Below are 13,820 nucleotides of genomic sequence, written 5' to 3'. Positions count from 1 at the left end.
TGGTTATATTTTGTGAATAACAAACTGAATGTTTTAACTTAAATAATTGTATTATTCAGTAATAAACTACAATAAAATGGATATGTGTCATTTTAAAATTAATCATCAATAAATAAAATACAATTTTATAATATACATCACTTTTCTTACAATAGAGGGTGATGTGCAATGTTATTAAAACCGGACCGGTCATCAAACCGGTGAGGATATGGTTTAGTGGTTCAACCAGTAGTTTAGTAATTAAACTGCATGGGATTAAACCGGTTAAACTGGACATACATGCTTATATATATATATGTAAACCTGTAACAAAAATTATCTAATATGTAGATACTCAAATTTATAATCCATATTTATAGTCAAAGTAAGAATTCTCATAAACAAACAACTTTAATAAATCCAAAGTCTAATTCTATGTGGTATGTGCCTATGTGGGGTTCTTTAAAATTACATGTACGAACCGGCCGATTCAATCATATTTCGGCCAGTTCACCGGTTTACTTCGGTTTTGATGCTTAGCCGGCACAACACTTATTTCGTACCGGTTATGAGACCGGTTGGCCGGTTCTCCGGTTGAACCGGCCGGTCCGAACCGGTTTTAATAACATTGGTGATGTGTATGAGTTTATGTCATTTATTTGTTTAAGTAAATTTTACAGCCGTTATAAAAGAAAGTTGTGAATTTGGTAGTATAAGTTGGTTGTAAAATAAACATTCTTTAATCCAAGTTCCATGAGATAATTGCTTCTGGTCATGAAAGGCAATGGCAAAACACACACAAGCAGAAGAAGAAAAAATACACAATTTTTCTTCTTTATTTACAGTGCAACGGCTAAACACACTATCAACAAAAGAAAAACAAACAGACCCTCTTCTTTACAATAAACAATGTTATTCTGCCCACAAAGATTTCAAACTGTATTCAGCTCAAATACTGAGCCTTGACACATACTTTCACCCTATTTTAATAACTTATATACCAAACGAGCCATTGATAACTGTTTAAAATCAATATGATACAATTTATAGGCTCATACACCATTGAACTACTGAATTCTTCTTTCTTCAACAGATCACCATCAGAATATGATAATTGTGAACTTTTGTGGCCTTCTATGTCATAAACATCACCCTCAAAGGGTAAGAAACGATGCAATATTTAAAGATTAGCGTCTCTTATTCTCTTTCTCCCCCATTGTTCTTTTGGGTCGTAGGGGACTTCTAGTTTCAAGACCTTCAGACTCATTCCTATTATTGACTGATTCACCTGACTTGCTAGCATTCTTGTCCCAAAATGGCATGCCACTATTTGATGGCCCTGCTGCCTTTCGCATAGCCCTTAATTTCAAAGGTGAAACTGGCTCCTTGAAATTACCTTCTGCCTTGGGAGCAGAGGCAGCATTTTCAGGTCTGGATGAGGGCATTTTCAGTGGCATGTTCATAACAATATTTGTGTCTCTGATATTATCATTATTACCATCATTTTGTTTATTGAGGTTGGGGTCTAAAGAATACTCTGGCTGCGATGAAGGTGGTTGATGTGGAACAAGTAGTATGGTGGCTTTCTGCAATTTCTTTTTCTGTGTACCCTTTGGAGCATTTGATTTGACCTGTAAAAGGAGACAATAATGCTTAACACAGCTTTAAAAGAAGCATGAGAGAAAGCTACCCATAATAAAATTTAAAAATGTTCGTCTTATGAACTTTTTGGATGACATTGAAAAAATGATGATTCAAGTTAAATACTTAAATGAATTAGCCCAGTTCAAAGAGACTTATTTAGTTTATCAGGTAGGAACTTGAGTTGAGACACACCAGTGCATTTCCAATGTCAGAGAGAGGCTTTCTTGGCCCCTGATCAGGGACTATCTCAGGAGGCATATCAGCAAGTGCTCCTTGAAGTAACTCAACACCTTGAGTAGCAAGAAGGTGTTCATCTGTTTCTTCGATGCTACAATTATTTTCGGTCCTTTCAACCAACCCCGGTTGTGTTGGCTCTTGTGACTCATTTGTGGTAGATATTGCTCTGTTGGCACACTTAGTTTCTAGGCAGACACAAGAATTCCCACAACTGCTGCCTGTGGCTTTGCACTTGCATTTTGTTGTCTTGCAAGATGAAGTTCTAGTACAATTGCAACACACCTCTGGTGCAGTTTCCCCAAGGTCATTCACATCTTCGGAACTGTTGATATTTAACTGATTATTTTCATTGCTTGGATGTCTGCTTCTAGATTTTCCTTTCTTAACCCCCAAGTTTCCTGACTTTTCCCTGTCGTGATCTGTTGCCTCTATATCATTATCCACATCATCATCATAATCATCTGAATCTATATCAGATATATCCATGTCCTCTTGTAGAAGGGTAGATCGTCGCTGTTCCTAAAGTTAAAGTAAGTTGCAGTGAATTAAATAACCAATTGTTCATTAACTGCAATGCTAAAAGTGTACACAATTATGAGAAAAATCCTTTTCAGGCGTTGTTCTAGAAGAGCTAATGATATGTGAGACCTACCGGAGAGCGCAAGTCGTATTTGTGATCTCCAATAGTCATGTTCTCAAATTCTGAATTCCCTGCAGATTCTGAGTATCTCTTCAAAATTGCATTCTGCCATACAGTTCAGATAATATGGGGAAAACTTCTTTAAGAGAAAATAATAAACAATTGCAGAATCCAAGTGCTACACTAGGATATATAATAATTCAATTTAAAAAAGTGCTTGATGTAACCTGATATACATCAGTACTGCTAAAATTTGGGAAGGAGGGAGATTGATAAGTTTTTAACTAAATTGAGTAGACAAGTTTTTACTTCAAGTTTTATCCAGATGATGTCATACAGCCAAAGACACTAACCTGCAACTTCAACTGATGAGTAAGTTCAGCTCTAACCATTTCCGACTGTTTAAGTGCGGTGCTTAGCCTAAATACTTTTTCTTTTAGATCTCTTATTTCCATGTCCTTCTCTCTGCACATTACTTCTTTATCTCGCAATAAACACCTGAGGCACAAAAAAGCCAGAGGAAAATAGCAATCATATTATCACAAGGAAAATTTTGAACCACGTAATTTAACAGGTTACATTTTAGTGGAATATATCTAGTTTAACAACTTTGAGAAGTATATTGGTTTAATAATGGACCACCAAATGGCATTCAGATAAGCCACTACCTAGAGGAAGATGCTATATCAAACAAATAGTTCATCAAATTCTTGGCATCAGTAATGGATCGGACTTGGTTCCAACGTCCCTTGCCACTGAAAGTCCGATCCCGTTCTTCTGCCTCTGACAAATGAGATGCCATGGACACTAGAGTTGCTGAAGAAGAAGATAGCATGTTTTCAAGTGCAAAAATTCTTGAATTTCTTGCACCGGGAGACATTGATATGGGGAAATCCCTGCATTGGCAACCAGTCAAAGAGAGAGTTTGTCAAACATAGATTAAAGGGCGCCCAATACCAAAGAAAAGTCACAAAATTGTACACTTCTTAAAGAAAAAACAAGAAACTGGAAGGGATTTCACCTTGCATTATTTTGCCTCATCATCTCTGCTTCTTCCTTCAACCTGGCTATCTCCTCGGCAATTTTAGCCCTTCTGAAATGAAATTCAATAATAAGTTGAGTTAGTGAAAGAGCCTCTATATAGTTTAATCAAAGATAGGGAGTACTTAATCTATATACATAAGTATTTACTTTACGCGTCATAAAGTAATGAATTGAGAGATTTTAATTATCACCATGAAGCTTCATGGCTGCTACCCTAGTGTCACTGGGTTGATACTCCTAAACACGTGTAAAAAAAGAGTGGGTGGGGAATGCATTAGGTACAACCTAGTGGGGCCTGAGGAGGATAAATGTACACAACTTTTACTCTGCAAGCAGAGAGGTTAAACCAATACAACTTCTCCCATCTTTGCAACTTTTCCCATCTTTAACAATCAAATTTTGCATGCAAAATAAATATCCAGGCATAGTGAGTATTTCCAATATTCCATACTCCACTTCAATTTAAAAAACATGAAAATCACAAATTATCAGATCCACACAGAAGTAAAAACCAGATTTAATCAGGTTCATTCTAAATGTATTAGATTTTAGAACAAATATAAAGTGGAAAAAGGCACATACTCTTGGACTTGATGCTCATATTCTGAACGCACTTCATGCACTCGAAGAGTGAGTTCAAGCTCATGTTCAATTGCCTTCATCAAAGCCTTCAAAGTTCAAATAGAAAAGATATGTCAAATAAGGTATCATGTGTGCAATTTATCACTGTTTAATAAACAATATAATCAAGTGTGTAATTTACAAACTCATCACTAAGTTACAGGTAAAAGACATACCTTAATTCCTGAACCATTCCCGCCTCCAACACCTAGGTATAGAATAAAACAGTAATTTCAGGTTATTAGTAAGCTCTAAATAGGGTAAAGACCTGCATGACATAGTAAATCTCCTAACCCAAAGTTTCACGTGAGGAAGCTCTTCGAGATTCCATAAGTTCTTTCAGCCTTTTTGTAGCCAAGGAAGCTTCCTCTGCCTTCCTTTGAAGTACCTGCAAATCGACATAGAAATGTGGGATAAGCAGTGTCAAAATAAAGCCATAACAGCAAGTGATTTGAACATCATGTCTGACAACTCACCATCTTTTGCCTCTGATTCAATGCTAACAGCTTATGCATCTCATATTCATTCCTCCTTCCCTCTTTCCTAAGCTAGTAATTAATCAAAATGTGTATCAGAAGGCATGCTATCATTATTCAAAAGTAAGCTACTTGTTGAAACCATGTAAATGAGAGAAGTTGTGGTGATTGAGTCCAAGACTACAAAGAGATATTCCCTTATCCCTCTAGGCCTCTAGAGATAATATAGAGCTACAGATAATACCATTATCGAATAGAAAAAATAACACTTTAAGTTGTTATCAGGAAATAAAAAAATGAAAAAAAGGATGCCAGAAGTTGTGAAAAGATTAACCCCTATAACGGAATAGCAAGGCAACAATGAGATTGTTAATAAGAAGATTAAATGAAATTCTACCCTTATGCATGCATTTACCTGCATAACTTCTTTTTCACGTGAAGCTTTCCATAACCTAAATTGTTCAGCTTCCTGCTTAATCTTTTGCTGAAGTTGAACCTAAAGATAATAAACTATGAGTGAAACCCCAAAAGAAAAAACAACTTGTCTACTTGTATCTTAAAGTAGAAGTTTCATTAACATTCATTGCACCTTGTGAGCTTTAATTCTATGGATCTCATCCTGAAGTCGTTTTGCAGCCTCATCACTCTTCTGTTTTTGCTTCAAGACCTGAGCCTGAGCATCTTGTTTTTTCTTCAACTCAGTGACCTGGAAAGTAATCAGTTTATGGCATTTAGTGGTCAATGAAAATTAACACACCCAAAATAATAAAAAATCACCTGTGCTTCAAGGGCATTCAACTTTTGAAGATAATCCTGCTTTAGCTTTTGAGCGCCGTCATCAGGGGTGGAAGAAATATTTGCAAGATTCCACTTAAGTTCCTCAATTTCTTTCTGACAATATAATAGGAAATGTTATGTCAAGAACTTTTAAACTGCAAGTAAACGATACAATAGCACAGAGCATCTACCTGCAAAAGTTTCTTCTCTTGTTCCATCTCGAGAAGTTTCTTTTCAAAATGATGCCTTAGAACTGAAGTATCAGGATTGTTGTAATGCTTCATTTCAGCCTTCGGATAGAGAAAAAAATTAAGTAACATGTTATAAAATCAATGCTATCCCTCAAAACATCTAATCCAATGAAATATATTTAAGCAAAGCTTAGCAATTTGAAAGGTTACTAGCAAATCAAAGTATCAAACAACAAAAAACGAATAACACCTTTATGAGTTTGAAGTAGATAAAGCAATTTTTACCTCTTTTTGTTCAAGTTTCTTATCCAATTCTTCAAGCTCCTTATCCAACTTTTCTTGAAGAGATGAGTGTTCTAGCTCCTTTGCATCATCTTCCATTTCATCTGCAATCAAGTTGCATAAATGTTTAAAAAACCTTCTGATTATTCTGGACAAAATGGCAATTGTAAAAAGATAAAAAGTAAATTCAGAAAGAAAAAAAACATTTTAATTGTAGCCACAAGCATTGACAATCCATAAAAAAATGTAGTGTGCAATAATAATTCACAAATTTTCCAGTGTGCTACCTGGTGCATCCCCAGCTTTAGCATCATAATCTGACAAAAAATCATTACCACATGCAAATAAAGCATTCTTTGACCAGTATCCATCATAATCAGAATCAACACAATCAACAAAACGGCGTGAGTTTGTGGTGTTCAAAGGTTTCAAACGTAGCAACTGCCCTTCCAAATCTTGGATCTTTGCCACATAAGATTTCACTAGGTCATAGTCCTAAAAATGAGTTCAGACCATGTTTCAGTGGTGGATTTACTTTAGACAATTATAACCACGCATTAGCAAGGATATAACTTAATGCATTCAGACCTGATTTGAATTTGAATCAATCTCATCCCAAGATTTACCATTTCGAATTGACTCTAGTTTCATAATCAGTTGGTCCTTTTCAACCTAAAAAATAATTCAACACATTGAGTGAGACCTCAACAACTAAATTTCAATATCACTAGTTCACTACGAAGATACTTTAATGAACATAAGACATTTATTTTAATTAAGTGAGAACATAAAAGCATCAAAGAAAGACCTGAGCATCAAAAGCACGTTGTGTTAAGCTATCACATGTTACTTGATGTCTTTTAACCTCTTGTTGTAGCTCTGCATTTCTTGCTTCCAGTAAAGATATTTTCTGTTTATAAATCTGAAGGGGAAAAATCAAAGTCCATTCGAAACATATAAACAGTAAATTAGTGAGCAGCTTGTAACTTATCTAAAATAATGATGTACCTGAAGCTCCTCAAATGGTCCACTGGAATCACCTCTATAAAATAGAAGCTCAGCTTGCAGTTGATCAATTTGACTTCGCATTGCCTGTACCTGGGCTCCCACTGGATCACGGTTAATCTGAAACAAGTGGATTCAAACTCATCAATCATAATATACACAAATGAGAGAGAGGGGGTGAAAAGGATGAATTTTGAGAAACATAAAGCACTTACAATTGCCTTGTTCTGAATGTTGCGAGCACGGTTCGCATACTTCAAAGTGTTCAGCGTCTCTTCAGCATTGGTGTCAGCTGGACTAACACATGCTGTAACATTCCCAACAGGTAAGATGATACATGTGAAAATAGAAAATAGAGAGATAGCAAATCATTCTCATTATGCATTGAGTGTGTACCTATCATCACTGTTTTGGTGTTTCCTCCAAGAGAATCCTACATATTCATTAAACAATTACATGTTATGATAAGAAAATATTAATCCACGATAAGCATATTTATCACATTTTTCTGTAACAGTGGCGATAAGCATATTTATCACATTTTTCTGTAACAGTGGCTTTTGCAAAAAAAGTTTCAAAGAAGGAGTGGCAACATATTCTACACACACTACACTTTTTTAATTCTCATGAGTCAAACAAAATTAGATGTGCACTCCTAACAACATGTATTCATGAATAAATAACCACATCTAAGTTCTGCTTTTATGTCCTGATATTACTTCCAACATAATTTTACAATGTATAAGGAATCATCCACACAGTGGGAAAAGCGGATGCATTCAGCTGAAATATGCTAATGTTTTGTGATGAAGAAATTTTAGTGCGAACCTGCAGTAGGCGTGTTAACTTGCTATCCCGGTATGGCACATGGCCTCCCTCTTTTCGCTTTTTTTCGTCTCCTAGTGCACTTATTACATTTCCAAGAGCCAATAAACCCTTGTTGATATGAATTCCTAATGGATGAAAAACAATAATTGTTTATTATTTAGTAAATAAATTAGTTAACTTGCATTTACAAAGAACACAGCTAGCAAACAGGAAGGGAACTAAATAACTTCAATTTCAAAATTATATTAAAACAGTTCTGCTGGATCAATGTTAATTTTGTATTAATTCTATTCCAAGCCCAATAATGGTGTTGTATCATTGCAAGAAATACCTTCTTTTAAACGCATGCCATCAGCACCGGTTCTTTTTGCACGCTCGGAACCAGCAAGGTCCACTAAATGGAGTTTGGCACTTAAGATATCATCACCATTCTTTTGCTCCATTGTGATTGTGAATATAGCATGTGAGCGACTAGACAAAGCATATATATCATGCAGTATAAATACTAAAAATTAGTTCTGCATTACTTTAAAATCCATATACCTCATTAGAGTCACTATCAAACCATGAGAAGTAAATCAAACCAAAGCCTTTTACCTTGATTGACTATTCATATTGGTACTCCCAGTGGCACGGGACAATGAACCACTTGAGAGGTAAGATGTTATTTCTTCCTGTGTTTTAACTTCGGCCTCAGTTACACCAGCAAGTGTTATTCCTCCACTCGCTGTTTCTCTGATTTGTATGGGAACCCTGACTGGCACAGCTGGCTTTGAAGAGGAGGCCACTTCTCCTCTAGATAAACTGGAATCAAGTAAATCAAAAACCTCTTCCTTGAATATCTGTCAATTTTTAGCAGACAGTTTTAAAAGTCTGATCTCAATTGATTACAGCAGAGAACTTCATTAACTAAAGACAGCATTCTTTACCTCAATAAACGATACTCTTATCAAAAACTCAGTGGATTCTTTCATAGCACTGACTCTGCTGAATATGCTCTCCAATACTTTGGGTATAATTGCACCACTACTTCCCTCTCCGTTATAATTAGTGCCCATCGTGTATGTTTTTCCGGATCCCGTCTTAATGAGGAAAGAAGCCCAATTGTTATTATCACGATTACAACAATTACAACTACTAAAACTTTAATACATACTAAAATTAGCAGGAAAAAAGTTTTTGAAATATTGTCTTCAGAATCATTACCTGCCCATATGCAAGGACCGTGGCATTATAGCCATTGAAGAGTGCATCAATAAGCGGAGCAACACAATCTTCATATATTGCTGAAGAAGGTGGCCCCGTGCTACCGTAAACATAATCATAGGTAAATGTATGAGACCCAATTTGCACCTATGAAACACACCAAGAAGCATCAATATCATAATTTTCATAATTCAAACACATAACATTACAAAATAATGGTTTTGTAACGTTCTGTAACTACAATTATAGCCACATTTCCCCACAATTGCGGTAATATTTTCCACTAGGTAGCTGCAACTATGATCGTAATCACAATTTAAACCTCGAATCCAAGCATTGCCAAAAATAACCATATTGCAAAATAGCAATTGCACCATGAAAGCACAAAAGCAGGTAAATTATACAAAATATTATAATAATTCACCTGAGGTTCACCGGTAACGACGGAAATGCAATCGGTGCAGCCTAAAAGGAGCTCCGACGTGATCAGAGGACGGATATTAACGGCGACACGAACACAATCAGCGCTTCTCCCATCCATATTCTCCATCTCTTCCAAAAAAACCGTGATGATGAATGTGAATAACAATTAACACGAATTACTTTGAAAAAGAAGTGAGGGATAGTGTGAGAGAAGAGAATGGAAGAATCGATTGAAGAGAAGAAAGAAATGAATGGGGTTTACGTTGTGTTACGTTATGTTTGGATAATTTGAAGAACGCGATTTTGAATGTGGAGGATGACGTGTCAGGTTTGGATTAAACTGAAACGGAGAAAAAGGCGCAATTCAAATACGGAATGTGATCACGTGCGTGTCACGTGATGGGGGGAACTTTAACGGTTACAGTTGGATATTGTTAGAGTTGAACACTTTCTTTTTGTTTGATGATGATAATGAGGTTAATCTGTGTACGGATATACAATGTTCTTATACAATGCCTAATTGTGTATTTGTTATATCCAAACCCAACTCAATTTAGGTTGGAGTATTATTTGAAAATTGGAAGATTGAAGTGGAATACAAATGCAATTATTATTTAAAAATATAATAGAGAAAATGACTTTAAAATTAATAGTAAAAATATCATTTTTTTTTCTCCGGTAATAAAGATGGTCATACTCAGAAACAGGCGGGTAAATAATTCAACCCTCGGCCATCACTGCAAAATAAAGTTATGAGTTTGATTTTTTTAATTTGACTTTCTTTTTTATAGTTAGTGCTTTCATGATTGCATCAACGGATAAGAGACATTTTTTCCGTTTCCCCTCCTGTTACAAAGCTGACGGCAACGGAAAAAAGTCAAAAACATGTCATAAAAAAATTTCTAGTATTTCAAATCCCTTCAAAATATTCATCAATGTAATTACCTAAAAGTTCATTAATGTCATTATTTTATTACCATTTTTGTTCATTGACGTCATAGAAGAAAGTTGAGAACAAATAGACAAATTAAAATGGCTTTTGGGAGTTAAAATGGACAAATTAACAATTTTTTAACAATAATAACTAGCCAAGTAGTCTTTGATCACCGTTTTGTGAAAGGATGATTGTGATGATAAAGTATATAGAATGATGTTAGGTAAATGAATTGATCGATTTCGTTTTGGTTTTCTTTAACATAATATTATTACTAGTTGCAATGTTATGAAAATAATTTTAAATTTCTTTTGACTGGTCCTAGGCCATTTCTTTTATTAAGTTGTGAGATAATTTTGGTAAAGACCAATCTGACTTATACAGTTTATTATTTGTGGTTTGATTCATATGTGTGAGTTTTGTTGAGACCAGATCTAACATTGATAGAATATTATTATAAATATTAAATACATTCTTTATATGTAATGAGTTTGTGTATCTCATCTATTGATTTTGTATCTTATTGGGTCATATACTTTATATATTCACTTATGTATTTATAATTGAATTATGAAATAACAATGAATAATTTCTGTTTAATATTATTAAAAATGGATAAAAGTTGACTATATGATAGATTATGTTATTCGATGATAGTTTTTGTTGAACAGTTAAAAACACATATTAATATGTATATTCACATGGTTAAAAATACACATATTACCTCATGTATTCACATGGTTAATAACATATATATTATCCGCGTATTTGTACGATCAAATATGTTTTATATACATAAGGAAAATAAATGATAATGATATTGTGAAACTTCCTATTAAAAATGTTAGAAAGAAAACACCAACAAAACAAAATTGTCTTAAACTCCTATATATTCCAAAAGTTATATATTTGCAATTGAGCACCATTAAAAACAATATAAGAAAACAATGAACTTTATATTCACTCTTTCTAGGCCAAATTTTATATAATTGGTAGGAGTAGGACTATTAATATGTAATCTAATAATTTTATCAAAATTCAACATGATCTTCAGTAAAAAAGGGAGACAAAATTGTTATACTAAAATATATAAAAACTCAAACAACTTCAAGGATAATTGAATACATGATTTTTTATTATGTCAAATAGAACAATTAAGTGATTTTTTAATAGATTATGGTGTAAATAAGTGATTTTAGTCATAGTTATAAAAACCATACCGTACCGGCTGGTTCAACTGGAAAACCGGTGAACCGGGCTCCTAACCGGTACGGTACAGATGTTGAACCGGCCAAGTATTAAAACCGGTCAAAAATGGTCAAAAACCGGTTAAAACTGGTCAGTATTTTACTAAAACGGTTGGTTTATACACATATATATTTTTTTTTAAAAGACTTAAAAACTCATTACAATGAGACCTATCTTTCCAACTTTTCTTCAACACTTCAAGACACATGCTTCCAAAGCATATTTAGATTACATATTTTGGTTCATAACATTCGTGTGTAATCTCAGTGACATTTGTGTAATCTTGGAGTATTGTCTGAAGATAGGATTTGATAGAAAAATATAATATTCATATAAGATAACTTTGACTCCTTGATATTAAATGTTAAAACTCTAAATTTATTTGTTTTATAGAATGAGTTGTGAAGTTATGTCATATATGTATATTTTGTGGTTGTTAAGTAATACTTTTGGATTGATATATGTTTTTTAATTTATTGTTATAGGTTTATATATATATAAATATAAGTAGTTATGTCCGGTTTAATTACTGAACCACTGGTTGAACCACTGTACCACTATACCAGTACCCTGACCGGTTTGATAACCAGTACGGTTTTAACAACACTAATTTTAGTTATATATGTCTAGCAAAATTATACTTACTATTTAAAACTTGTTTTATATGAGGTATGATTTTAAATTAATATCAACCCATAAGTTTGATTATGTAGTGTGTAAGTAGATAGTAGTAACGTTAAACTTTTTATGAGGGGAAGAATTAATGAGGAAGTAACATGTGGCAAATGATGACGTGAAATAGGTTTTTTAGAGTAAATTACACTAACACATAAGTTTTAGTGAAATTACACAAAACCACCCATAAGATAGATAATTGTAATTTTTTAAATAAAAAATGGTAACGAATGTAATTAAGTCAAACAAAATACGGTATATTGTGAAGATAAATCCAAATAGTATAAGATTCGATATTTATTCTTTATTTTGGTTAATTACAATATAATATGATAGTAATTTAAACACCTCTTAGAATTATTGATGCAGTTTGTAACGAATAAAAAATAATGAATATAGGTCAAGTTTATACTATTTGGACTTATCTCTACAATATATGATATTTTGTTTGACTTAATTGCACTCATCACTATTTTTGTTTAAGAAATTACATTTATATCTCTTACACGAATAGTTAGTGTAATATATATGTTAACTATGGGTGGTTTGTGTATGTTTTAAAAAGGTTTGGGTGGTTTGTGTATGTTTTAAAAAGGCTTGAGTGGTTTGTATAATTTGACTAAAAGTCAGGGGTGTCAGTATAATTCATTCGTTTTTTTTATTATATAATTAATAGAATATTAAAATATACATTATAAAAAATGTAATTATGTAACGTGTGGATAATAATACTATGGAATCTCTTAGAAAAAAATTAAGAAGGAAGTGATATACAGTAAGTGATGATGTACAAATTTTTTATTATTTTATTATACAGATAATAGTTAATATAGAATAAAATGCAAACTAAAATATAAGGAGGATAGATAAATTATTCAGAACTCAACAATACTGCACGTGAAGCACATTTCTTCTTACCATCCCAATTTCATGGATAAGGACAAGTTCTCAACCATATATGTTGTATGTGATGTGTCATCCACCCAAATTATTACAGATCTTTTTGTTATTAATTAAAATATGTACCAATTTCTAAGGACAATATTATATGAAAAAGAAAAATATATATATTATGAGTTGTATATAACTACAATTTATATTTACTTAATATTAATTTTTTAAAATAATTAAAATAATATGGAAAAAACAGGAAATGTGTATAAGTTTTATCCTAACTGCACATATTACATAAACAAGAGAGGATGAAAATAATTACATATGATTATATAGTTTTTGTAAAAATTTAAAATATTAAAGACAAAATACAAAAATAAAATTATATTACGATAATAGTTATACTATATTTTGTATAAATATATTATATATAAAGCCAAAACTTGAAATAGCTTTCTTCATGATGTAATTTTCATATCCTATATTGCTCTAAACATTATTTAGTTTTTATAAATAAACTATATAATTCTAAGCAACTACACATCTCACCTTAAATTTAACATTATTATAAACAAAAATATATAATATAAAGTACACCGAATACAACAAATACATTTTAATTCAAAAAAATGAAATATATAAAAATTGAATATGTATATCATACAATATTCGCTTTCGTGTCTGTACACACTAGTTTAGTATAAATTATCTAATCC

At 32.8% G+C, this 13,820-nt stretch overlaps 1 protein-coding gene across 3 annotated transcripts; it reads right to left on the bottom strand.

Moving 5' to 3' along the window:
• On the bottom strand, positions 802-9,680 carry LOC109328650 (kinesin-like protein KIN-4C). 3 transcript variants are annotated; one of them, XM_019562216.1, is made up of 28 exons: positions 9,355-9,680; positions 8,931-9,077; positions 8,654-8,806; positions 8,322-8,566; positions 8,056-8,195; positions 7,725-7,849; positions 7,293-7,329; positions 7,112-7,203; positions 6,900-7,016; positions 6,700-6,813; positions 6,480-6,563; positions 6,179-6,386; positions 5,895-5,995; positions 5,610-5,708; positions 5,419-5,532; positions 5,231-5,347; positions 5,057-5,137; positions 4,642-4,713; positions 4,460-4,553; positions 4,342-4,373; positions 4,127-4,212; positions 3,522-3,593; positions 3,169-3,396; positions 2,854-2,998; positions 2,513-2,605; positions 1,816-2,379; positions 1,132-1,610; positions 1,088-1,100 (listed from the first exon to the last, which is right to left on the bottom strand). In XM_019562216.1, the coding sequence occupies exons 1-27, from the start codon at positions 9,478-9,480 to the stop codon at positions 1,167-1,169; spliced, it is 3,930 nt and encodes a 1,309-aa protein (XP_019417761.1). In that variant the 5' UTR covers positions 9,481-9,680; the 3' UTR covers positions 1,088-1,100; positions 1,132-1,166. The 3 variants fall into 3 exon arrangements, with proteins under 3 accessions (XP_019417762.1, XP_019417763.1, XP_019417761.1); XM_019562217.1 differs by having other exon boundaries at positions 802-1,610; positions 4,472-4,553; XM_019562218.1 differs by having other exon boundaries at positions 802-1,610; positions 6,227-6,386.

This window comes from Lupinus angustifolius, chromosome LG15 (assembly GCF_001865875.1).
Source record: "Lupinus angustifolius cultivar Tanjil chromosome LG15, LupAngTanjil_v1.0, whole genome shotgun sequence".
Classification (NCBI taxonomy): Eukaryota; Viridiplantae; Streptophyta; class Magnoliopsida; order Fabales; family Fabaceae; genus Lupinus; species Lupinus angustifolius.
Note: the sequence above shows the minus strand (reverse complement) of the source record. Positions and strands in the feature narration are given on the sequence as shown.

Bases quoted from the DNA above. Each gene is read 5' to 3' on its own strand.
- LOC109328650 (XM_019562216.1), bottom strand. From the start codon at position 9,480: ATGGAGAATATGGATGGGAGAAGCGCTGATTGTGTTCGTGTCGCCGTT. The intron at 6,564-6,699 runs GTCTTTCTTTGA...ATTATTTTTTAG, and splicing joins AACGTGCTTTTGATGCTCAG to GTTGAAAAGGACCAACTGAT. The intron at 4,714-5,056 runs GTAAATGCATGC...ATTAATTACTAG, and splicing joins GTGAAAAAGAAGTTATGCAG to CTTAGGAAAGAGGGAAGGAG.